This window comes from Sciurus vulgaris (genome assembly GCF_902686455.1).
Source record: "Sciurus vulgaris genome assembly, chromosome: 4".
In the NCBI taxonomy this organism is placed as follows: domain Eukaryota; kingdom Metazoa; phylum Chordata; class Mammalia; order Rodentia; family Sciuridae; genus Sciurus; species Sciurus vulgaris.
The window spans coordinates 150,345,991-150,372,702 of record NC_136464.1 but is presented as its reverse complement, the minus strand read 5'-3'; the positions used below and the strand labels follow the sequence as shown (position 1 = coordinate 150,372,702).

Genomic DNA, 26,712 nt, shown 5'->3' with positions numbered 1-26,712 from the left:
ACTAACTAGGGAAAACACACACACACACGCACACACCTCAATAATTATCCAGTTAGCCACTGAGCTAGTTCCCCTTTTCTCTCCTTCTGGCAATTTGATGTATATATTTTTTTTAATTCTTTCAAATTTTGCCTTGCTTCTCTCTGCCACATATGGGTAATTTCTTTTAGTCTTATAGTGTTTTTCACTTTCTTTTTTTTTTTTTTTTGATATCAGGGGAATGAACCCAAGGGCACTAAAGCACAAGCCCAGCCTTTTGAGACAGGGTCTCACTAAGTTGCTTAGGGCCTTGTTAAATTGCTAAGGCTGGTTTTTAATTTGTGATTCCTCCTGCCTTAGTCTCCCAAGTCGCTAGGACTACAGGTGTGCACTATCAAGCCTGGCTGCTTGGTTATTTTTTAAGTGTCTTGCTCAATATTCTCTCTCTACATATTTTACATTCTGAATTTGTTGTTCAGAGGCCTCATAATTCTGTTGACTGGTTTCTGCTGGTGCACATTCATGGTGTTTTGTTTGTTTCTTTGTATGCTTTCTAATTTGCAGCCTGGGGTATGATAAATTACTTCATGTGATTCTTGTTGACTTGTACCAGGGTCCTGGGCACTGCTGCTTGGGACCAATGTAAACTAAATCTTGATTTGTTTTGTGATTTTTTTATTTTTTAAGGAATCTTCAATCCTTTCAGTTGTATGAAAATAGAACCACACTGCTGAGCATCATCATGGAAAATGGTCCTATAATTTAACATGAAAGTATTAGAAGGGATTAGAATAAGCCCTTTAATTTCGAGAAGGTTACCTCTTTATAGTGACCTAGTCTTTGGAGAGGGTTTTTTGGTGTGAAATAAATGCAATTATTCACATTATACACAGATACACATATATATTCTATGCATACGTATGCCTACAAATCATCTCAAATATTTTAACAGCACTACAATGATTTGGATGTTTGAGCGTGTCCTCTAAATGTTCATACATTGGAGGGTTGATCCTCAATGTAAAAGCAGCGGACCTTTAACAAGTGGGACCTGGCTGTAATCTCAGTGACCGGGAAGGCTGAAGCAGGAGAATACCAAGTTCAAAGCCAGCCTCAGCGACCTAGTGAGACCCTGTCTCAAAATAAAAATTAAAAAGGCTAGGGATATAGATATATGTGGCTCTGTGATTAAGTACCCCTAATTTCAATCCCCAGTTTAAAAAAAAAAAAAAAAAAAAAAAAGTGGGACCTAGTAGGCGGTCCTTAGGGGCATGCCCTCTGAAGGGACTATTTGCTCTTGCTTCTTGTTTCAAGATCTGATCTCTTCCTTCCATCTGTGCTCCTACCCTTTCTGATGAGGCCCTTGTCAGAGCTCACTATGCTGTTTGGACTTTCAGTCTCTAAAATGATGAGCTAAGCAAACCTTTTTTCTTTATAAAGTTAGTCTGCTATAGTTACTTTATCATAATAACAAAACCAGACTAATCTAAGCACTTTGATGTCATCAGATATATACGGTATATCTGCAAGAATATTTTTTAGGTACTGTCATATTTAAAAAAAACCAATTCAATATTTAAACCAGTCAAATCAGATGAAAACCTTTAGTAAAATTATTTTTATTTAGTTATAATATCCATCTCCAGCAGCTTGAAATAAAAATTTCCATTGTCTTAATTAAACTGTATGTTATTTTCTTTTAAAATGTTCCTTTTTTCTTTAAAATAATTTCTAAACCACTCTATGTGCTCAACCTTCTGTTTAACACTCAGATACGGGTTCTTGGAAAGGCCACAAGTCACCAGCTCCATGAAGTGGCGAATGGGTCCTTGTTTTGGAAAATCCTCCAGGTGTTTATCCAAAAATATATGTTCATGAAATTCTGAACCATCATCATCAAAACCTAGGAAAATAAGACATAACATAGTTAAAGGCATGAACTTTGGAGTAAGATCAAGGTTTGACGACCAATTTAACAAACTGTGACTTTAGACAAATTAACTTCTCTGAGCAATTTCCTCAGGTATGATACAATTAAAAGAGCACTTTCCTAGGGTTTTTTATAAAGATTAAATAGACACACACAATGCGAATATTCCAAGTATAGAAAAAATTATTGCTAATGAATATTTTAATATCAAGGGTAACCACTAAGAAAACTACACAAAGTATATTTTAAAATATGTGAATAAAACAAGAAGGAACCACAAAAAAAAAAGTTCAGGCAGCCCACAAGAAGCAAAGAAACCACAAATAGAGCCAGGCATTATAGTATACACTTATAATCCCAGACACTTGGGAGGCTTGAGATAGGAATATGACAAATTCCAAGTTAGCCTGGACAAGTCAGAGACCTTGTTTCAATATGAAAAAGGGTGGGGATGGGGACAGAATATAGGTCAGTGGTAGAGTGCTACTGGGTTCAATCTCCAGTAGTTCAAGGAAGAAAAAGACGGAGGGAGGGAGAAAGAAGACAAATAGGAATGAAAAATAGGGAAAATGAACCAAAAACAAATAATAAAATAGGACAGATTTAAATCCTAACAATTACTTTGAATGTAAATGGTCTAAATACAATATAACTCAGATTAGCACACTGGATATAAAAATATGACCCAAGTATATACTATCTACTAAACATCGTATGTCAAGAACTGCAGAGCAATTCAATAACTTTATCTTAGGTATCCTTAACTTTGCAGATGAGCAAACCGAGAATCATAAGGTTAAATAATTTCCTCAAATGCAAATGGCTATTAACCAACAGCTGGCATTTGTACTCCTGTTAGCACAACTAAAGTCTTTGGTCTTTTTATATTATCGTGATAATCTTCCAGAATACACAAACCATAATACTTTAAGAAATACACTATCGTGGGGGCTGGGGTTACAGCTCAGCGATGGAGCACGTGTGAGGCACTGGGTTCAATTCTCAGCATCACATAAAAAATAAATAAAATAAATGTGTCCATCTACAACTAAAAATATTTTTTTAAAAAATACACTATTGCCAGGTATAGCAGCACATGCCTATAATCCTAGCAACTCAGGAGGTTGAGACAAAAGGATCTCGAATTCAAGGCCAACCTCGGCAATTTAGCAAGGCCCTTGGCAACTTAGACTGTCTCAAAAAAATAAGAAGGGCTGGAGAAGTAGCCCAGTGGTAAAGAACTCCCGGGTTAAATTTCCAGTACCAACAAAACAAAATCAAAAAACACTTGTTACATAAGAAGCACAACGCAGTGTGCTACTGCATACATGCCATGAGAATACTCTTAAGAATCTGCTAGCTGGGCGTGGTGGTGCACTCCTGTAATCCCAGCAGCTCGGGAGGCTGAGATAGGAGAAGATATATCAAGTTCAAAGCCAGCGTCAGCAACTCAGTGAGGCCCTAAGCAACTCACTGTAGACCCTGTCTCTAAATAAAATATAAAAAAGAGGCTAAGGGTGTGGTCAGTGGTTAAGCGACCCTGGGTTCAATCCCCAGTACCAAAAAAAAAAAAAATCTGCTAAAGGATCTTTAAGTTTCTAAAGTTTTTCCTATAGAAAGCAGCATTCTATAACAATATAAGTCAATTCCTAATACTTAAGCTTTAATTCCACTTATTAATCAAAACGAATGAAAGGATATCAAAAATTAATTATAGTAATACCATAACACCACAAAGTTTAAAATATAGATTACATTTTCTGAATTAGGTGTCTGCAACTTGTAGCTAATCTTACCATAAAAATAAAGGGACACCTTCTAATTGAAAATGCACCTAGAAAATTCAAAGAGAATGTTAAACTGATGACAACATGGGTGCCACAAAAGACAATGCAAAATAGATCAAGGATCGAGGAATTACACTGAGACCCTGCACCAAACAGAAGAAAAAGTAGGCCCGAATCTCCATCGCGTTGGCTTAGGACCAGACTTCCTTAACAAGAACCCCATAGCACAAGAAATAAATGCAAGAATCAATAAATAGGATAGATTCAAACTAAAAAACTTCTTCTCAGTACGGGAAACAATCAATAATGTGAAAAGACAGCCTACAGAGTGGGAGAAAATCTTTTCTACACACACTTCAGACAGAACACTCATCTCCCAAGTTTATAAAGAACTTAAAAAACTTTATACCAAAAATACAAAGAATCCAACCAATACATAGGCTAAGGAAATGGGCACACTTCACAGAAGATATACAGGCGATCAACAAATATATGAAAAAGTGCTCATCATCCCTAGTAATTAGAGAAATGCAAATTAAAACTACCCTAAGATTTCATCTAACTCCAATTAGAATGGCGATTATCAAGAACGCAAGCAATAAGTGTTGGCATGGATGTGGGGAAAGAGGTACACTCATACATTGCTGGTGGAGTTACAAATTGGTGCAGCCACTCTGGAAAGCAGTATGGAGATTCCTCAGAAAACTTGGAATGGACCCACCATTTGACCCAGCTATCCCACTCCTTGGTTTATACCCAAAGGACTTAAAATCATCATACCACAGTGACACAGCCACATCAATGTTCATAGCAGCTCAATTCACAATAGCTATATTGTGGAACCAACCAAGATGCCCTTCAACTGATGAATGAATAAAGAAACTGTGGTATATATACACAATAGAATATTACTTGGCCATAAAGAAGAATAAAATTATGGCATTTGCTGGTGAATGGATGAAGCTGGAAAATATCGTGCTTTTAAGTGAAATAAACCAAGCCCAAAAAACCAAAGGCCTAATGTTTTCTCTGATAAGAGGATGACGTGGGGGGGGTGGCACGGGGAACAGAAGAATGAAGGATGGTACAGAGGAAAAGGGGGTGGGAGGAGGAGGGAGACGGAAATATAATAGAATGAAACAGACAGTATCACCCTATGTGATTACATGAATGGTGTGAATCTACATTGTGTACAACCATAGAAATGAAAAGTTGTCCCCCATTTGTGTACAATGAATCAAAATGCAGTCTGTAAAAAAATAAATAAATAAGTAAAAAGACTAAACAGCATAGCGTAGTGAAGACATAACATCTTCAAAAAATACCCAGAAAGTAGATAATATTCCATTACCAGTTCAAAGTGTCTACATTATACAAAGATTTCTAAAACCTAACATTTCTGCTTTGAGCAGCTTTTTATACATGTACCTTGCACTTCACCAATGCAATGGTTTTATGGATAAGACATGAATGTAGACTTTAAGAGTTGTAATGTTTTCCAAAATTGAAGTATACTCTTATAACCAGCATTAATGTATTAGAAGATGCAAAGAATATCCTGCTTAGCAAGTAGAAAGTATTATCACGTGTGGTTCTCAATCCTTAAATGTCACAGAAATTCATATAATGTATTTTTACTCCTTTATTTTCCTTATCAAATATCCATAATTAAGTAAAATTCAAATACTTTTTCAAAAACATTGTCAGATTTCTTCTAGGACACCTATGAAGACACCTTCAGTGTTTTAATTCATATAAACATCCAAACTCTAAAAATGAACATTTTCCAGAAACGATCTCTGATCCATGTTACAAACCTCTGAAGTTAACATGTACCTGCTTCATTGTTGACTGGGAACTCCCAGAGTTTCCCCTCTTTTGTCCACTGGATCATCTCTTCAAACCCATTCTGATAGGGCTGTTCATTTACTGTAGCTAGTTGCTTAGCAAATTCCACATCCCAAAGAGAAGGTGATGTCTCTGTATTATGAAAATATTTTAAGCACAAGACAATATAAGTGTCTTTCTTTAAAATGCTATAATCAATTCTGAATTAATAATATATTGTCAGACATTGATACTCAAACAATATATAACAAAAGCTCACTGAACTAAAATTGCAACAAAAATTATAAAGATTGTAACTACAATATGGTAAGTTTTAATTTCTATATTACTATAATACTGGACAATTACTGCTGTTTTTTCTGCAAAGGAAAAAAGAAATCTGTGTTATGTTTAAGGGTGTTTTCATGACTGAATATTTTTTATATACTATGTGACTTTTAGAAGGGGGCAGTACTAGGGACTGAACCCAGAGACACACTACCAATAAGCTACATCCCCAGTCTTTTTCAGACAAGATGTCACTAAGTTGCCCAGGCTGGCCCTGAAATTTGGGATTCTCCTGCCTTAGTCTCCCAATTGCTGGGATTACAGGTGGGTACTGCCAAGCCTGGCCCTGATACATGATTCTGATCTTTGAAGTCCAGACTATTTTTAGTCTGTCAAAATTAATCTACTACTAAAGATCAAATAAGTTAACATAATAATGACAAAAATACTGAGAGATACTAAACTCTGTGCTCATTTTTTTAAAAAAACATATAAATACTACCAACCTTTGTGAGTAAGGTGGTATCATGTTGACTTATTACTACTGTCATGTTATATGCTTCAATCATTTACTTATTTTTAAAATTCAAGTCATCTTTCACTGCTGATGGAAGAGTAAAATGGTACAAGCACTCTGGAAAAACCGCCTGTTTCTTAAAAAGTTAAAAGCCGGGCTCAGTGGCGCATGCAAGCGATCCCAGCAGCTCAGGAAGCTGAGGCAGCAGGATCAAGGGTTTGAAGCCAGCCTCAGCAACATCAAGGTGCTATAAGCAGTGCAGCGAGATCCTGTCTCTAAATAAAATACAAAATAGGGCTGGGGATGTGGCTCAGTAGTTGAGTGCCCGAGTTCAATCCCTGGTACCCATGCCCACTCCCCCGCAAAAACAGAATACTTGACAATTCAACATAGCCATTTCACACCTAGACATTTACACAAGAAAGGTGACACATGTCCCCATAAAGACTTATACTAGAAAGTTCATAGACGCTTTACTTGTAACTGTCAAATATGGCTTGTAATTTGAGAAACAAACCAAATGTTCCTACATCTATACGATCACATATTACTCAGCAATAAAAACTAATTACTGATATATGCAACAGTGTGGATAAATCCCAAATAATTATGCTGAGTAAAACAAGTCAGACGCAAGAATACATGCTGTATGTTTTCACTTGAGATGCAAACTCACCTACACTAACGGAAAGCAGATCAATGGTTGCCTTAAGATTGTCACTGCTGTGCTTCATGTTCTTTAAATTGTACCATACACTTCTGCATAATTTTAATCCTTTCCTTAGAATAAATTCCTAGGAACAAAATTTCTGGGTCAAAGGCCTCTTAAGCCATCCCAACAAGGAGCTCATTTAGACTGCCTAGGTAAGTCAGTCTTATTTTACCTATTTTTGCCTCTTTTTTTTTTTTTTTTTTTTTTTTGCAGTGCTAGGGATGGAACCCAGGTCCTTAAGTATGCTAGGCAAGTACTCTATCACTGAGCCTCATCTCAGCTCCCCTATTTTGCTTTAAGAATCTGTTCCTATAAGCCTTTATGTGCATGAATATGTATAACTACATCAATTGGTGGTATTAAGTACATTGGTCTAGATCATCTGTTACAGAGAAAAGATCACAGCAGTTTGGCCTAATTAGATATATTTACAGAGTTATTGTAACAATGAAATAATTATCTTTTTAAAAAATTTATTCAGCGGATAATGACCAACCTATGCCCTTTCTATCACCATCATTATATTATCATTATTCTTGCTAATACAGTTGCAAGTATGTATTACTTGTCTACTGTGATCCAGGCACTGTACCTGACATTTAACTTTAGATTATCTCATTTAACTCAAGATATATGCACTAGCCCTCATTTTATAGGTAAGTACATGAGACTCAGAAGTTAGTGTGGGAGAATATGATTTGAATCCAATTCTACCCAAAACCAGTCTCTCTCTCTTTTTTCTTGGTACCAGGAATTGAACTCAGGAATTAAATTCACTCAACCACTGAACCACATTCCCAGTCCTACTTTGTATTTTATTTAGAGACAGGGTCTCACTGAGTTGCTTAGCACTTCAATTTTGCTGAGGCTGGCTTTGAACTCACGATCCTCCTGTCTCAGTTTCCTGAGCTTCTGGGATTATAGGCATGTGCCGCCATGCCCGTGAAAACCAAGTCTCTTTCTAGTATGATTTCAGATTGCTTTGAGATAACCAGTAGGACTGACTCCATCCACCCTTTTGCAGCAGTGTTAAGAATTTGGTGGAGAATGTGGGTGTCAGGGGACAGAAGAACTCATTCAGTTAGTCAATAAATACTGAAAGCCAAGTATACTGTGGGTATTATTTCAGAGGGTAAGGAAACAACAGTGAATAACTGCTAAATTTAAATTCCCCCATTGTTGCTATTCTTGTAATTAACTGGAACAAAACATATTCTTTAGACTCATAAGTATAGTTTAGTAAAACAGTATCTTCATTACAGTAAATTAATACATTATACTCCCAAATTTAAAAAGTAAGCTGGGTATAATAATGCACACCTGTAATCCCAGAGACTCAGGAGGCTGAGGCAGGAGGATCACAAGTTCAAAGACAGCCTACAGCAAATTTGTGAGAGCCTATTTCAGAAATAAAAGTAAAAACAAAAACAGCTGGCCATACAGCTCATGGTAGAGCACTTGTTCATCATGTGCAAGGTCCCGGGTTCAATACCCAGTACAAATACATACACACACACACACACACACACACAAACAAATATATATATATAAATATAATATACATATAAATATAGTATATATAATATATAAATATAATATATATGTGCATATATATATACATATATATATATATATATTTTTTTTTTTTTTTTTAAAGAAAGCTGACTCTTCAAGATCCAAGTGTCTCCTCTGGCTGCTCATGAGGATGACAACAGCAGCTCTCCTAACAACAAATCCCTCTTTGAGGCAAGCTTAACAGATGCCACTGGAGAATCTCTCTCCATGCCTGCACATTTTGTATTTCCTTTTCACCATACACAACAGAATGCAGTTTTCACAATTTAAGAAGTGGGTTGTTCTTTTGCTTTACCTTCAGTTCAAGTGGATTAACACTGACTACATTCACTTCTTCCCCCTGTAGATATTTATTTTTTTTGGCTCAGTTTATTCAAAAAGGATTTAAGGTTATTTGTTTTTGGTAATAGCGGGATTGAACTCAGGAGCACTCTACTGAGCTACATCCCTAGACCTTTTTAGTTTTTATTTTGAGCCAAGGTCTCCCTGAGCTTCTCAGACAGGCCTTGAACTTAGGATTCTCCTGCCTCAGTCACCCAAATAGCTTGGATTACAGGTATGTGCCACCATGCCCAGCTGGATTTACAATTTAAGATAACTAATTCCTTGTCTGTGTAAGTCGCATGACTAAGTGATGCACGGTATACAAACGTGAATGAGACCTAGCCCGCAAAATCATGTTTATTGAATAGTGGGAAAATCAAATGTTTATATTAGTAAGTGGTAATAAGATCAAATACACCACTGGAGGCTGGGCTATGAAAACCTAACTTCATATACATTATTTCTCCAAGATACATTTTCATACACAGGAAATGTATTGTTTAAAAATTTATTTCATCAAGAAATCAAATTTAAAATTAACCAAGAGGACACTCTTATTTCTCTTTTGATTAGAATTACTATGGAGAATTTGCAGGCTTTGACATCTTACTCAAAGAAACGGGCAAGAACAAAGACTTGTTCTTTATGTAAGAGCACAGACTTGCACTGCAAATGGTAGGTGGTGATTATGCTTTAACCCATATCAGTAGTCAATCCATATCTGGATTGTTCAACTGGCAGAACTGACCTCCCACAGTCCCATAGAATATGATATTTTAAGGGGGAAATCTGATCAAGACAGTAATGACAACAACTACATTCATAAGCAAGATCCAGAACAATGACAGGATAGAATATTAAAGTACCATCTATTATGCAATCAAAACTCTAAGAACATCTTTGAAAGACAAAAAGTTTCTCCACTTGAGAAAGAGAGCTATTCATTTCTTTCTCTTTTTTTTTTTTTTTTTTTTTTGTACTGGGGGACTAAACTCAGGGATACTTGACCACTGAGCCACATCCCCAGGCCTATTTTGTATTTTATTTAGAGAGAGGGTCTCATTGAGTTGCTTAGCACCTTGCTGTTGCTGAAGCTGGCTTTGACCTCCTGATCCTCCTGCCTTAGCCTCCTGAATTGCTGGGATTATAGGCATGTGCCACTGTAGCCAGCTGTTTATTTCTTAACAAACCTGTTTCAGGTGCTTTTTCAGTAAATGCTTCAATGTCAAAAATATTAAGTCTTCTCCCCTTGAATAAATTTTTCCTAAGAGTAAAAACAGAAAAAATATATCTTAGTGACTAAACTATTAACAAATACTGTTCAAGAAAATTTTTACATGAAAGTCTATGTAGAAATGAAAAATAATTTCCATTTAAAATAATGGAAAAATAATTCCATGTTAGCTAAAATGCCATGCTTTTAGGACTGAAAAGGCATTTGAATTTTTGCTTCACAAATACAATAAACCATTTAAAGCAGTTTAATTTTCAAACAATGTTATGGAAAAGATTAGCTTAATCCATCAAAATTTTTATTTGATCCCTTCCATATAAAATTTTAAGAAAACCTAATATTGTGGAAAGCTAAAAAAATGCACTAAAATATAAACTGTTAAAGTTTACATTTGTTTTAAGGGCAGAACACAATGCAATGTTTAAATTCAAATTGAAATTATTGTACAGCTAAATCAAAACATTCTCTTTTATAAAGCAATCACTGATGTTTAAAAATATGAACTTTCTTTATATAGCTATTAGTAGTTAATTTCAATTAACTATTGAAATTAATATCAGAGTTAATAGGTAACTTCTGATACACTTTAATCAACTGCTTTATGGAGTTTTTTTTTTTTTTTGCAGTGCTGGGGATTGAACCCAGGGCCTTGTGCTTGTGAGGCAAGCACTCTACCAACTGAGCTATATCCCCAGCCCTTCAACTGCTTTATGCATCAATTTACATTTACTTAAATATACTGGCAGATTAAAAACCAGTTTATAAACTGCAGGATTTGTCTTTAGAGTAATTTTTACTACTTCTCTGAATCAAAGTATTTTTCTCTACTAAACAAAACTAACCAGAAAAAAGTGTAGTTTATTAAAATTAGATAAAGCAATTTCAAATCACCCAAGTCTTCCTCTAGCATGGTTCCAAGTATTTTGTAAACAGACTGTTATGTTCCAGAACTATCCTTAGTGCTTTGCATTCATTTTCCTACCCAACTTTCCCACAAGTGTATGTCAGGCAAACAGGATGATTTAAGATGATAAGATGGTAAAGAGGGAATACCTTGGTAAAGTATGGAAATTTAAGAGGAATTTACTAACATGGAAGGTGATGAACATCTGCTAAGTACCTACTATGTATTAGATAGGTGATTCAAATTTCTTCTCTATTCCTTAACAAAGTCATTTAAGCTGCTTCACTTTGAGCATTTTATAGATGGAGAAAACTAAGGTTATAAAAGTTACCCCAGTCATAGAATTAATTAGTGGTAGTGCCAAGATTTGGAAGCAGGCCAGTGTGACTCCAAAGCCAGCCCTCCGTAACTCACACCTTTCAGTCTATAACTCAAAGAATCAGGCTAGACCTGGGTTTTCTCAGGCAGTACCTGTGTCCCAGTATTCCTCTTTATTCAGTTTTTTTCTTTGTTTTGTTTTTTTCCTGGTACTGGGGATTGAACCCAGGGGTGGTTAACCACTGACCTATGTCCCCAGTCCTTTTTGTCTTTTATTTTGAGACAAGGCTTTACTAAGTTGCTTAGGATCTTGCTAAATTGATGAGCCTGGCCTGAAACTTATGATCCTCCTGCTGCAGCTTCCTGAGGCATGTCCAGCTTTAGTCACCTTTTTAACATAGTCATATATGCACAGAAGCCCCTTCCTTGCTTTCTTAAGCTTCTCCCTTGTTGCTAATTTTCAATGGCAGCTAATATCATTGAAAACCAAGTTATGATAAATCACTCAGAAGCAATTACATGGACTCATGGAAAGAAGACTGACTGATTCGGTGAATTATTAAGTCAAACCCAAGTATTCAATAATGTGTCACAGATACTAAATCACTTTAAATTAGTAATTCAAATAATCTCCCAAAGTCACTTTTAGCTGAACTTCCTCTGTTAAATGCTGACCACTTTTTCCAATCTTCCAGTACAAATTGGTAATTTAAGATCTGGAAGGAGCTAAGTTAAGTTACTCAGATTCTATATCAGACAAAATCCTCTGGAATATACAATGCATTTAAAACACTACAATTTGAGAACATTCTGCTCCCTGCCACTTTTTTTTTTTTTTTTTTTTGAGACAGGATCTCTCTATGTTGCCCAGACTTGTGGAAATTGTGACCCTCCTGCTTCAGTCTCCCAAGTGGTTGGGTTAACAGGCATGTGCCATTACACCCAGTTCACACCTGTCAAAGACAAGTTAGTAATTATCAGGTAATGCTAAATATATGGTTCCCTCCTCCCAACTGTCACTTTCTAGGCTTAAAGGAGAGAAAGTACAGAAACTTTATGTATATATAGAGCACCTTTCAATTGTAAAGTAACTATCAGCTTATCTCAGCATCATAAAAAATTGCAAACTAGCAAATTCAAGTTGCTACAAATAAGCTGCCAATTTAAGGTCATATATGGACTTCTTTTTTTTTTTTTGATAGGTTGTTTCTCTGAGGTATGATGAAAGATGACTATAGAGTGATAAAAGCATATAAATATCCAGTGTTAGAAACATTCAGAATGAAAAAACATGCCTCTTGTAAAACATTCATTTGTTCAGAATTCAGTCAGCTCCACTTATTCTATATCAGGGGATCCTTATTTAACATGGGCAGATGTGAGGCAAGACCCATTTTGCTTTATAGTTTAAAAAAAAAAAAAAAAAGGAAATACCTATCAGCAATAACAAGAACAAAGAATAAAGTAAATTTACAATTAATATAAAGACAAATCATACAAACAAAACCCAACAGACTATAAACCATGAATACCTTTTTTTAAGATCAGTTGTCTTCTCCTGGTAGAGAGAACGATCAGAACCTTCATCAAACTGAATCTGATGCTCTGGTCTTGTACTAACTCTAGCTGTAGCAGATCTGGCAATTTTCATATCTGATATTATGTAACTGAAACTGAAATAAAAAGGTAAAAAAACCCCAGCATATTAAAAATCTTAGCTATACAAGAGTAGTACATTTTTTTAAAAACAGGAGAAAAATTTGTATTTCATTTTCATGCACTAATGCAGCATAAAATGTTATGTTTAAATTTTAAAAAGTAGGTGTTGGTAAGGATGTGGGGAAAAAGGCACACTTTTACATTGCTGGTGGAGTTGCAAATTGGTGCAGCCACTCTAGAAAGCAGTGAGAACCACCATTTGACCCAGTTATCTCACTCCTTGTTTTATTCCCAAAGGACTTAAAATCATCATACTACAGTGATGCAGCCACATCAATTTTTATAGCAGCTAAATTCACAATAGCTATACTGTGGAACCAACCTAGATGCCCTTCAATAGATAAATGGATAAAGAAACTGTGGTATATATACACAATGGAATATTATTCAGTCATAAAGAATAAAATTATGGCATTTGCAGGTAAATGAATGGAGTTGGAGAATATATCATCCTAAGTGAAATAAGCCAATCCCAAAAAACCAAAGACCAAATGTTTTCTCTGATAAGTGGATGGTGAAGTAATGGGGGGAGTAAAAGAATGGAGGAATGTTGGATTGTATAGAGGTAACTGAGGGGTGGGAAGAAGGCGGGGGGGCGGGGAGAAAAGATAATGGAATGAGACAATCATCCTTACCTTACGTACATGTATGATTATACAAACGGTGACTCTACATTGTGTACAACCATAGAAAAGTTGTACCTTATTTGTATACAACGAATCAAAAATAAAAAAATAAATAAATTTAAAAAGTCACATGTTAACATTCACATACCATAGACCATTAAAATTTGTTTGCTACTTTTTTTTTTTTTTAAATCGGGGATTGAATGCTGGAGGGCTTTACCACTAAGCTACACCTCTAGCCCTTTTTATTTTGAGATAGGGGCTCATTAAATTGCTTATGGCCTTACCAACTCACTGAGGATGGACTTGAACTTGCAATCCTCCATGCCTCAGCCTCCTGAGGTGCTAGGATTATAAGTATGCATCATTGTACCCAGCTTACTTATCTTTTAAGACCTTCTTTTGAAAGCTTCATTAATCCAGGCACAGTGGCACATGCCCGTAATCCCAGCAGCTCAGGAGGCTGAGGTAGAATTCTGAGTTCAAAGCCAGACTCAGCAACTTAGCGAGGCCCTAAGTAACTCAGTGGGACCCTAAAAATAAAATACAAAAAAGGGCTGGGGATGTGGTTAAGTGCCCCTAGGTTCAATCTCCAGTAACAAATTAAAAAAAAAAAAAAAAAAAAAGAAAGAAAAAAAGGCAATGAAACTGTCACTTATAAAAATTGTTAACCATCAGAAAAGTTTATATTTTTGTTCCCTTGTATTTATTTGAACACAAATAAAACAAGTCATGTGACTGACAATCCAGACGTGGATTCTCCTTTCAGCTTCCTTAAATCTGGTACACAAGATCATTGAGAACAGCTGACTTTGATCACTCTCCAAAACAAAGCAGTGCCACCACTTATTACCTCTGGACAGCAAACAGTATAAAGTAGCAGAAAGTAATACGAGATGGGGCTGGGGTTGTAGCTCAGTGGTAGAGTGCATGCCTAGAACAGGTGAGGACCCGAGTTCCAACCTCAGCACCACCTAACAATAATAAAATAAAATGAAGGGTAAATTCTTTAAAAAAAAAAGTAAAAAGATGAAGAAGCTAAGTGGAGTTCTCCTCAAATATAAGAAAAAAGGAAAAATGTCTGATAATGATCACATTATGTACAAAACCAGCAAATTAACTGAATAAACTTTTCTGAAACTTTCTTTTTTAAAAAAATTATTTTTAGTTATACACAACACCAGAATACACCCTGATATAATCACAAAAGCATTGAACATAACCCACTCCAATTCAGTCCCTAACACTTCCCCTTCTACCCCACCCCCTGCTCCTTTCCCTAGACTCCTTCTATGCCTCTTTAATCCATGTACTCTTTTTTTTTTTTTTTTTTTTTTTTTTTTTTATTAGTGTCCTGTGGATACACCTGATTCCAGGACCCACCATGCCACATCCACGCATGCACATACGAAAGCTTAGTATCATTTCACTGTTCTTCCTTCTTCCAGTCCTTTCTTCCTCCTTAATCCCCTACTCCACTGATCTTGTCTCTACTTTGGTGAAATTCCCTCTCCCTTTTTTTCCTTCTTCTTTTATACCCCACTACCCCCACATTCTTCTTTGTGGCTGTGTAATACTCTACTGTGTATATACCACATTTTCTTTATTCATTCATCTGTTGAAGGGCACCTAGATTGGCTCCATAATTCTATTACTGTGAATTGTGCTGCTACTGATGTGGCTAGTCACTGTAGTACACTGATTTTAAATCTTTTGGATATATTCTGAAGAGTGGGATGGCTGGGTCATACAGTGGTTCCATTCCTAATTTTTTAAGGATTCTCCATACTGCTTTCCAGAGTGGCTGTACTAATTTGTAGTCCCACCAACAATGTCTTGAGTGTACCTTTTCCCCCACATCCTCACCAACATTTAATATTATTTGTTTTCTTGACAATTACCATTCTGACTGGAGAGAGATGAAATACAAAGTAGTTTTAATTTGCATTTCTCTAATTGTTAGAAACGTTGAATATTTTTTCATATATTTGTTGACTATTTGTATTTCTTTTTTTGAGAAGTGTCAGCATAGTTATTTTGCCCATTTATTGACTGGGTTGGTTTTTTTTTTGGTATTAAGATTTTTGAATTATTTGTATATTCTTGATATTAATGCCCTGAAGAGCAGGTGGCAAAGAACTTCTATTCTGTAGGCTCTCTTTTTACACTCATATTTCCTTTGCTGTACAGAAGCTTTTTAATTTGATGCCATCCCATTTATTTGATTTCTGACTTTATTTTTTGTGCTTTAGGAGTCTTGTTAAGGAGGTCACTTCCTATGCTGACATGCTGGAGTGTTGGGTCTACATTTTCTTCTAGGAAGTGCAAGGTTTCTCCTCTAATGTCTTGGTCTTCAATTCACTTTGAGTTGACCTTTGTGCAGGGTGAGAGATGTGTTAAATTTCATTCTACTAGAGCAGATTTCCATTTTTTCCCAGCACCATTTGTTAAAAAGGCTATTTATCCTTCTACATGTTTTTGGCACCCTTGTGGGTTTGTTTCTGTGTCTACTATTCTATTGCACTGGTCTCCCTGCCTATTTTGGTGCAGTTCCATGCTGGTTTGTTTACTATAGCTCTGTAGTATAATTTGAGATCCAGTATCATGATGCCTCCTGCTTTACTCTTCATGCTAAGGATTTCTTTGGCTATTCTGGGTTTCTTATTTTTCCAAATTAATTTCAGAACTGCCTTTTCTAGTTCTGTGAAGAATGCCATTGGAATTCTGATGGTGACTGCGTTGAATCTGTATAGCACTTTTGATAGTATGGCCATTATGACAATATTAATTCTGCCTATCCAAAAACATGGGATGTCTTTCCATCTTCTAAGGTCTTCTTCAATTTTTAGTGTTCTATAGTTTTCATTGAAGAGGTCTTTCACCTCAGAGAATCTATTTTATTCTACTATATATTTTAAAATAACTTTACTGAATTTACCATTTCTTTTCAGGGGCAGAAAAATGTGCAACTTCCTAAAGAAAAGTTTCACTATTCTATTTTTTAAAAAACTAAATCTCACTGGGGCTGGGATTGTGCATCTCAGTGGTGGAGCACTTGTGAGGCACTGGATTTGATCTTTAGCGCCACATTAAAAATAAATAAATACATAAAGGTATTGTGTCCACCTACAACTTAAAAAAAAAAAAAAATTAAAAACCCTTGAAATCCTAGTTAAGGCATAGTTTTTTAAAAAAATGAGATCACTAAAATATTATTTATAAAGTATATTTTATGAGTATGTATTATTCATCAGTCATTTTTACTTGCGTGTGTGTGTGTGTGTGTGTGTGTGTGTGTGTGTGTGTGGAGCTAGGGATTGAACCCATGGCGTCAGGCAAGCATTCTAATGCTAAGCCACATCCCCAGGCACCTTTTTTAAGATATAAGCATTATTGACGCAAATGATCCACTAACCTAATTTTAGGCTTTTCTCTACCTTTCTGTGCCCTCCAGTCTTCCTCATGCTGACGGAGCTGCCTAAGCAGCTCTGACTTGGTTGTCTTCTTGTCAAAAGGGAGAGAATCTGCCACCGCAGATGCGGCTGCCACCAACTCAGGATTCAGGGACTCATTACTGAAAAAGAAAATAAAAAAGGAAGAATTACTTATGCCACTAGTTTTGTGAAAAGTAAAATGATTTGAGAAGGCAAATTTGTCACTCAAAAAGTATCATTCAGTTTAATTTCTAGGAATTCTTAAACATTAGACAGTGCTTCTTTTTTTTTTTTTTTTTTTTGCGGTGCTGGGGATTGAACCCAGGGACTTGTGCTAGCGAGGCTAGCACTCTACCAACTGAGCTATCTCCCCAGCCCTAGACAGTGGTTCTCTATAAACTTTGAAACATTGAAGTTTTAACAGATACTTTCTGAAGTTAACAGATACTTCCCCTAAAGTATAATATTAACTCAAACCTCAAAAATTTTAAATTAATGGAATTTTTAATTAGATGCCGTGTCATTTCATATATATATATATACTGCAAGCAAATAAAGTGACTAAATCTGTCAGAGAAGCTCTACCCATAATAGCCACAAACTGTACCCAACCTGAAGATCTATCATCAAGAAAATGGATAAACAAATTGTGACATACCCATACAAATGTGATAATACTTGGCTCCCTTTAACAACATGAGTAAAGCTCACAGACATGAGAGCAAAGGAAAGAAATTGGGCACAAATGAGTACATAGTATATGATTCCACATATATCAAGTTCAACAGGCAAAACTAATTTAAGTTGAAAAAATAATTAGAACAGTGGTTGCCTCAGAACAAAAGACTTCTGATTAGGAAGACAAAAATGGAAAACTTTTTCTGTATCTTGATAAATATGTGGGTTATATGGGCTTATCCATCTGTTAAAATCTATCACTAAGATCTGCACACTTCAATGTATGTAAATTTTACCTGGGGGGAGGTCATAAGTCATCATTAAGCAGGGGATACAAATGATGCAAGAATGGAAAAATGACAGGTACACAGAGGTTCATTATACAATTTTGTTTTACTTTGCATATGTCTTAAGTTTTCCATAAGAAAAAGGCTAAAGGGCTGGGGTTATAGTTCAGTGGAAGAGTGCTTGCCTAGCATATGTGAGGCACTGGGTTTGATTCTCGGCACCATATATAAACAAAGTAAATCAACAGGGGGCTGGGGAGAGAGCTCAGTGCTTGCCTTGTAAGCACAGGGCCGTGGGTTCGATCCCCAGCACCAAAAAAAAAAAAAAAAAGTCCATCAACAACTAAAAAAATATTAAAAGAAAAAAAGAAAAAGCTTAAAATTAAAAACTATATCTGGCTATGAAAAAATGGCACACTCCTATAATCTCAGAAGCAGGAGGATTACAAGTTCAAAGTTAGCCTCAGCAACTCAGCGAAGCCCTAAGCAATTTAGCAAAACCTAAGCAATTAGCAAGACCCTGACTCAAAATAAAAAAAATAAAGGGCAGGGGAATGTTGTTAGTGGTTAAGTGTATATGGTTCAACCCCTAGTACACAAACTAAATCCCTACTCCTGGCCTGGAGGTGTAGCTCAGTGATAGAGCACTTCCCTATCAAGTGCACAGCTACTCCTAAGTAAACTGAGTTAATAGAAAAAATATGTAAGAAAAAATCATTTACCGTATTTTTTAAACTCACCAAGAATTGCCATCTCAATAGAATGAGATCAAATTAATTTATTTACATGGCTTTCTATCTTCTGCTATTTCATATGCAAATTAAATTTACCCAAACTTGCAGGACACTTGCAGTGCCTCTTCTAATTAATAACTTTACTAAGATATGTTGATCTCATAGAAACAGGAAAACAAATTTAACAATTAGTTAAAAAAGAAATGTGCTACTTTCAAAACTGTGATCTGTGAACAAGCTTAAGTCTCACCCCATGTTAACGATTTGGTTTTTTGGCAGTACTAGAGATTGAATGCAATGGCACTTTACTACTAAGCTACATCTCCAGCACATTTTTATCTTTTATTCTGAGATAGGGTCTTACTAAGTTGACCAGGTTGGGCTCAAACTTGTGATCCTACTGCCTTAGCCTCTCAAAGTTGCTGGGATCACAGGTGTGTGCCACTGTATACAGCCCACAGCATTTTGATACTGGTGAAAATAATCTAAATTTCAAGCGAAGGATCAATTAATAATAGTAACAGTTGAACCCTTTTTATGGGTGATTAAGGAAAGCAGTTGCTTGATTATGAGAATGTTAAAGCAGAAACTAGAAATTTTGGTTACTACTATAACCACCAGGGGTAAGTTAGGTGCCACCAAACACTGAAACTCAAAGACATTCATGGCCTGTCCATAGAAGATAAAAGACAGAACCATAGCAAGTGGGCAAGGTGGTGCACACCTGTAATCCCAGTGTCTCCACAGACTGAGGGAAGAGGATCACAAGTTGAAGGCCAGTCTACCAACTAAAAGAGGCCCAAAGACACTTAGTGGGACCCTGCCTTAAAAAAATAAAAAATAAAAATAAAAGGACTGGGGATATAAACTACCTCTTGGTTTAAAACCCAGTACAAAAACAAACAAACAAAAAAAATCACATAGGCCAGGGAGCTGTCTGGCTTAGTGTCCCACAGCAATCAATGGCTCTTGAAACGAGTCCATAAGCAGTTTCCAGGGTTGCTGCAAAGGACATGCAATGATGACTAGAAGCTCTCAGGGAAGCCCTAAGGATGGTGGCCTCATCAGGTATCTGTTGTTCTAAGGTCAGATACAATCTACCAATCAAGATCAATTTTGTTCTAACGACACTGCCTATGCTATAGTTGACTTTCTACAGTTACTAGGTTACCAAAAGTGGCAGATTATGTTTTTAGAGCATAGAAACAGCCAAGGGTCATGTGTTTTTTCTTACACGTGGAAGCCAGAGAGAAAAAAGGAAAAGAAAGGTGGTGGTGGGGAATCTCACGAAAATTGAAGGGAGATCAGTAAAGGAAAGGGAACGGGGAGGGAGTAGAGAGAAAGAGGAAGTACTAGGGAATGATAATGGCAAAAATTTTTTCAAAAAGTCAAGTCCTCTACAGACATAAAACAACCTTGAAAACAAGATGTACACAATATTGTTAATTAAGTTTAAAAAAGCAACCCAATGACAGTTAATAAAACTAATGAATATATAAGAGAATGTGCAGAATTCTCAATTAGATTACTATTCTTTTCCTTTCGATTGCACACAAATATCCTATTAAACATAAAATAATAAAAGCATTCCTCAACATTTGAGTTCCTGTGTTTACAAACTGATGTTTATTCATTAATTCAACATCTCCCAAGTACTCTAATTAAAAATATTTTTAGTAAAAAGAAAAAAGCTTTTTGACGTTTCAAAGAATATTCAAAATGCAATTCAATTTACCCCTTCTTTGGAGCACCTCCTGGAGCTCTTTGAAGCTTGCCAATTGTCTCCAAACTTTTTTTTTTGCTGGGTGGCTTTGTTGTTTGTACATTTGCTGTGCTTAATTCAACTTTCATGTCCTTTATAATGTCTAACAAGTTTTTTTTCGTATTCTCCTTTCCTCTGTCTTGGTTCACTGAAGTCTTCTCGGAAGTCACACCAGTTGGAACACATTGCTCATCTTTCTTGCTATAGATCACACTGCTAGTGCCAAAATATCTTTGGATATTATTTTTTGTCCTGAAAGGATGTATTAAAGAAAAAAATGAAAAATGTAATGCAAAATAAGTAATAACGCAAAACATTCCTTACGCACTTAAAATGATTTTCAATTCAAGCCCTTTCCATTTGTTTTTTTTAATTATTACTGACTACTATTAACAGTAGCAATTTACCATGTATTAGCAAGTACTATGTGCCTAACCTCATGCAACGTAATTTATGAACATTTTCCTACATCCACATCAACACCATATAGTAGGCATTATTCCCATCTTGCAGATAAGGAAAAAAGTCAGAAGAAATTTATCCAAGATCATGTAGCCAAGAGATTACTAAAACCCTGCGTTCAGTCCCTAAGTACACACCAATGGGTCACAAATGGATACAGGTATGCTGAGATACTGATCACCTGGCTCTTGGGGTGACTGGGTGACTCCAGAACTGCTGGTGTCTCCAAGTTTGTTGCTTCTTTTCCCTCTATTTACCCCAGGGTAGGTGGGGTAAATTTATTTGATGCTGAGGATCAAACCCAGGGTTTCACACACTACCACTAAATCACAACTCCAGCTCTCAGATATTTTCTTTGTGTTCCATGACATTAAGAAAGGTTGGGGGCTGGGGTTGTGGCTCAGTGATAGAGTACTTGCCTAGCATGTGTGAGGCACTGGGTTCGATCCTCAGCACCACATAAAAATAAATAAAGGTATCGTGTCTGCCTACAACTAAAAAAATTGTTTAAAAAAAAGCTTGGGAAACATTAACATGGTTAATAAATGATTATTCTTCTCAAATCCAAATCTGACTGAGTACATAATATACTCCCTATTTAAAATGTCATAGCTAAAACTACAAAAATAGGGCTGGGGTTATGGCTTAGTGGTAGAGCGCTTGTCTAGCAGGTGTGAAGCACTGAGTTTGATCCTCAGCACCACATATGAATAAAATGAAGGTGTGGTGTCCATCTACAACTAAAAAAATTTTTTAAAATAAAAATAAAAATACAAAAATAACAAAATCTCCATCAATGAAGAAAGATTATTCACAAAAATTCCTCTGTGTCATTTTGATCAACTTTCTTGAGACACATGCCATTTAATCAATTACTATTTGTAATGTTAAAAGGAAAATTACTTAGGCAATTAGTAAAAGAGAAGTACAGTGGTACATGGCTATAATCCCTGTCACTCAGGAGGCTGAGGAAGGAGGAAGCAACTTAGCAAGACTACCTCAAAATAAAAAGGACTAGGGATGTCGCTTGGAGGTAAAGGGCTCCTGGGTTCAATTCCTGGTACCAAAAAAAATTGAAGTAAATTTAGTAGTCTGAGCAAAGTAAAATACATCAAATCAATCTGCAAATTAGGCAGCTCCTGGCATCAGAGCAGATCCTGAGAACACCAACCAACAAGGTGATCAGACAGCATTTATAGAAAAATGGAAGTGAGGCATATAAAACAATTGACTAGAGCTTAATCAGTCAATTAGTCAGTCAAGTGGTTACAGCTTAATTAGTTCTTACAGCTTAATCAGTTAATCGGTTTCAGGTCTTCTGCAACCAACCAAAGCTATGAATTGGTTTTATATTGGTTTAATCTATTTGGTCCAGGACAGATGTACAATACAAATTCACGGCCTCCTGCAAATAATATTTAACAGCAAGCTAAGCAAAAGTGGAAAGAGAATATGCAGTGACTAGAGCTGTCATTCAGCTCTGTTCATTAGATACATTTATGAAAAAGAACACATGATTACACTTATTTCAGACCCACATAAAAGATTTCCTTTTAAATAAATAATGCAGATATCTAAATTTATTCTGACAGGTCAAAAATCTCTCTAGTATTTGAGTACGTGGGAATAATGTATAAGCAGCATTCATTAAACACAGTGAAATATCTACTCTGTTCTGGTCACTATACTAGGTACTGGTGGTACATTAGCAAATAAAACTTTCATGGTCCTTTACCTTTATGAAGCTAACAATCAGAACTTCTTCTCAAACTTTAATATGCAGAGGAATTATCTATGCTACTTGTTAAAACAGATTCTTTGTTATGACCAAAGAATTCTGAAGGGATATAGCTCAATTGGTAGAATGCTTGCCTAGAATATACAAGGCCCTGGGTTCAAGTCATACCCCCCCCCCCCAAAAAAAAAGTACTAACATTTGTTTTGCTCTACTTTCCCTCTGCTTATGATTTTAGATCTCATGATGTTAGTTTGTAGTTTTGAATCATAGCGACGACAGACCCTTATGTTTGATGTACTGACATTGTATAAAAATCCCTGCGACCCTATGGTCAGGGCTTTTCTCCCAATAGCCATTTTGGGCGCTGTGTGAGACAGTCAGCTGGCTGGCTAATAAATACTCTCAAATTTGGGGGAAAAAAACAAAACAACAAAAACAAATTTTGATTCAGTAGCTTTGGGGAGGGAGTTATCTAAACCTTTCAACCTTACATGGAGGGAGTTATCTAAACCTTTCAACCTTACAGGGCAAGTTTTAATACTCCCATCCCAGAAGAACCTGCAGCTTCAGAACTGTTAGAAGGTAAATGAATCACATAGGAAATGTATTTAAAAACACCGATTCCTAAGATTCTTAGTTTGTAAATTTGAAGAGGGTTCAGGGATTTGCATTTTAACTAAGACCCCAGGTGATTCTGCTGCAGTCTGATCCCTGCATTAGACTCTGGGTTAAATAATATATCAAATTCCCAAAGCTAGCAAATGGTAGTTCTAGGATAGCATACTTTAATGAAGGGAGCAATTTTCAAAAAATGCCAAAACTATTTGATGTGCTTACAAAATGTCAGAGGCACTTGAAAATTGGAATGAAAAACAAATTGCACAACCAGTATCTTAATCAATACACAGGACTTTCATATATGGGACAACTGAAATTAGGGAAATGCTCTATTTTTTATCGAAAGTTATTATTAAAGGCATTTTAACAGAGAGATGGCCATTAGGAGAATGAATTTCACATATAACCTTTTTACAATGTTTTCTTCCAAGACTGCAGAAAATAATCTATTATTATAGTCATATCATGTAAACTCCATAACACTAGCCTCCCACCTGTTGTTTCTACTGAGAACATCTCATCAGTACTTCAAAAGCAACACACCCAAAACCACATTCAATAGCTCTTCCCTCAGACTGACTTCCCATTTTTTACTCTCTGTATTGATGGGCTTCCTGCCATAAAAACAGTTTTGTATTCTAAAACTTCTGACACATTTAAACTCTTTCTCAAATTTCTTCCTCATTCTACTGTTAACAGTGATGACACCTTAATCCTCCAAGGCAATCAGCTGAAATCCTTTACTCTCTTGGATCACTCTACCATTATCTCATCATGTCACATCCTATTAACCCTTGGGGTTTCTTTCTCCATCCAGCGGATCCTTCCCATCCCATCGCCAGAAATTTGCTTCAGCACTGCATTAAACCCAACCGGACCCAAACAATTTGCATGGAACATATGCAGTGGAATTAGATTTTCACAACCAAGAACATCAAAACAAATATGTCACAACTACTTTTCATCCTCTGGCTCACACCAAGTAGTGGTCCTCCTTCAGATTTTACCTGGTTTCTCTTCCAGAAAGGATACCCTCAATCTCTTCAATGTTTAGGTGTCCCTGTTTACTGTTCCAGCAATTGCTTGTCGGATGAATAGAGCACGCTGTGCTTACCTAAAACTGCCACAGTTGTTATTCTGTTATACTTGAATTACCTACTGGGTAAAACTATGTAGTCGGGAACTGCCGAACTGTCTTGTTCCGGGCTTAACACCAGTACTGACACACTGTAAGACTGTCAATAATGAACTAAATAAACGAAGAGGACAGGAATGAGGCCATTTAAAACAAAAAATAGGCTTGGGAACAAAATAACTTCACCTCTTGAGGTCGATTAGACAGAGAAGAAAGTGGCCAGCGGGATAAGGCGCGGCGCGCCCGTACAAAGAGCACAGAGAGCAGACCAGGCTTTTCGTCGGAGCTCTTTGCCACGCACACCGTGACCTTGAGCAAGTCATCCTATCTTTCTGGGACCTGCTCACATTTAAAGCAACGGCTTTTAGATTCTAAGGGTTATAACATCGACCCCAGGGGGTCGTCGAACAGTAAATGAATGGGCCGGAGCGGGGTGGGGTTGCCTAAGACCTGCGGGGCCAGTAGCTCTGAAATAGGGTACCTGACGGTTCCGAGCGGAGCAGCAAGAAGAACTGCAGCGGCCGACGCCTCGGGACTTCCAGAAGACAAAGAGAGGCGGGTGAGGGGGCGAAGAGGTAGAAACGCCGAAACCTGAGGGAACATGGCCGAGAAATAAACTAAGAAGGTAACCAGCAGCGCGTCCTTTTTCCAAACACGTCCCCCAAACTAGCTTCCGTTCCTTTTCCTTCGCGTTCCGGTGGAAACAGGGGCGAGTCACTGAGTTCCGGGTTCTTTGCGGCCGCTCGGAGCCTGCAGACTCCAGACCCGACAGACCAGCTCGCAGCGATGCTAATCTCGGGGGTGGAGTCCCACGCCGGAGTGCAGCGAGCGTGCGCTGTGTGAGCGGACCCGGACCAGACCGCCGAGAGTGGAGGAAGTGATCAGTTCAACAAAACTGCTGATGACGCCAGTAAGAGAAGGCGAGAATTTCACCTTGTCTTAGGGGAAAGGACCCACAGCGTTCATGCTCCTCTCAGAGGCATCCGTGAGCACCAAAGAGGTCTTAAAAAATCACCATAGGGCATGCTGTCTGATACTGTTTTGTTGTTTCAGTCTTTATTCTTGATGTAGCGCCAGAACATGTGACATAGTTTTCATTTTTCCAGAAATGGCTTTAAAGACCAAAAGATGCAAAAGAAAGACATGACTTCTCCCTGCACGCCCCCCGCACCCCAAGGCGGTGAACAGTGACTCAGAAGAGGGAAGGGTTCCCGAATCTGGCACTGCATGAGAACAAACCTGGCAAGTAGAGTTGCCTGATGTGAACTACTAGCTTAGAATTCCGTATTGGTAGTCCAGTGTTGACATCAACATTTTCTCTATCTTCTCAAAAAATACTCAAGTTTGTGAAGTGAATTTCTGTGATGTCCGTGCAGCTTACACTGAGCAGATCCTGCATAAGATCCACTGACGCTGGCAGAACCTTACCTTATCTTAATTTTGAAAATCTAAAAATGAAACTATAGTATAATTTTGTCAAAAAACAAAATCACAACAAATTAAAGATCTCTTTGCCTTGGGATTCTAGAATCAAGCAACACCTCCTCATCATGAGTGTTGCATGAGTAATTGGATCTTGAGTGAGTTAAACTCATCAGCGCATTAATCCATTTATGAGTCCATAGTTCATTGGACTATTGGGAAGTGATAGAGACAGTAAGAGATGGGACCTAGTTGAAGGGAGTGGCTCCTTGGTGTGGGGTGGCGTGCCCTCGAAGACTATACCTTGTTCCCAGCCCTTTCCTCTCTCACAGAAATTCTAGGCTGCCATGAGGTAGGTAGCTTCCTTCACCACATACTTCTCCAGCCGTGATGTTCCACCTCACTACAGGCCCAGAAGCAATGGAGCTGCTGACCATGGACTGAAACATCTGAAACATGAACCAAAGTAAATCTTTCCTCCTTTAAGTTGTTTTTCTCAGATTTTTAGTCCCAATGATGAAATGCTAACACAATGAGGGTAGGTAGGCTGAGACCCATGAGAGTACCTGGATGAGGATCACAGTGGGGGCTGAAATTCTGCCTTATTCTACCACCGGGCCCCTTCACTATCATTCTAGAGAGCACCTTTGAATAGTCTGGTTAAAGTGGCCAGTGGGATAAGGTGCTACCTTATCCAGGCAC

At 37.0% G+C, this 26,712-nt stretch overlaps 2 protein-coding genes across 3 annotated transcripts in view; both read right to left on the bottom strand.

Moving 5' to 3' along the window:
• Nucleotides 1-26,712, bottom strand: part of VPS36 (vacuolar protein sorting 36 homolog) — a 320,991-nt gene that overhangs the window by 6,900 nt on the left and 287,379 nt on the right. The gene's annotated exons all lie outside the window — the stretch shown is intronic.
• MRPS31 (mitochondrial ribosomal protein S31) lies at nucleotides 1,576-25,352 on the bottom strand. 2 transcript variants are annotated; one of them, XM_079136181.1, is made up of 7 exons: nucleotides 24,980-25,352; nucleotides 20,609-20,887; nucleotides 17,156-17,314; nucleotides 12,928-13,068; nucleotides 10,130-10,203; nucleotides 5,533-5,676; nucleotides 1,576-1,882 (listed from the first exon to the last, which is right to left on the bottom strand). In XM_079136181.1, the coding sequence occupies exons 1-7, from the start codon at nucleotides 25,189-25,191 to the stop codon at nucleotides 1,653-1,655; spliced, it is 1,239 nt and encodes a 412-aa protein (XP_078992307.1). In that variant the 5' UTR covers nucleotides 25,192-25,352; the 3' UTR covers nucleotides 1,576-1,652. The 2 variants fall into 2 exon arrangements, with proteins under 2 accessions (XP_078992307.1, XP_078992308.1); XM_079136182.1 differs by having other exon boundaries at nucleotides 1,578-1,882; nucleotides 25,070-25,321.

Excerpts from the sequence above, each read along its gene's own strand:
- MRPS31 (XM_079136181.1), bottom strand. The coding sequence starts at position 25,191 with ATGTTCCCTCAGGTTTCGGCGTTTCTACCTCTTCGCCCCCTCACCCGC. Across the intron at positions 17,315-20,608 it reads GGAGGTGCTCCAAAGAAGGG|TAATGAGTCCCTGAATCCTG; the intron begins GTAAATTGAATT and ends TTTCTTTTTCAG. Across the intron at positions 10,204-12,927 it reads ACAACTGATCTTAAAAAAAG|GAAAAATTTATTCAAGGGGA; the intron begins GTATTCATGGTT and ends TTTTACTCTTAG.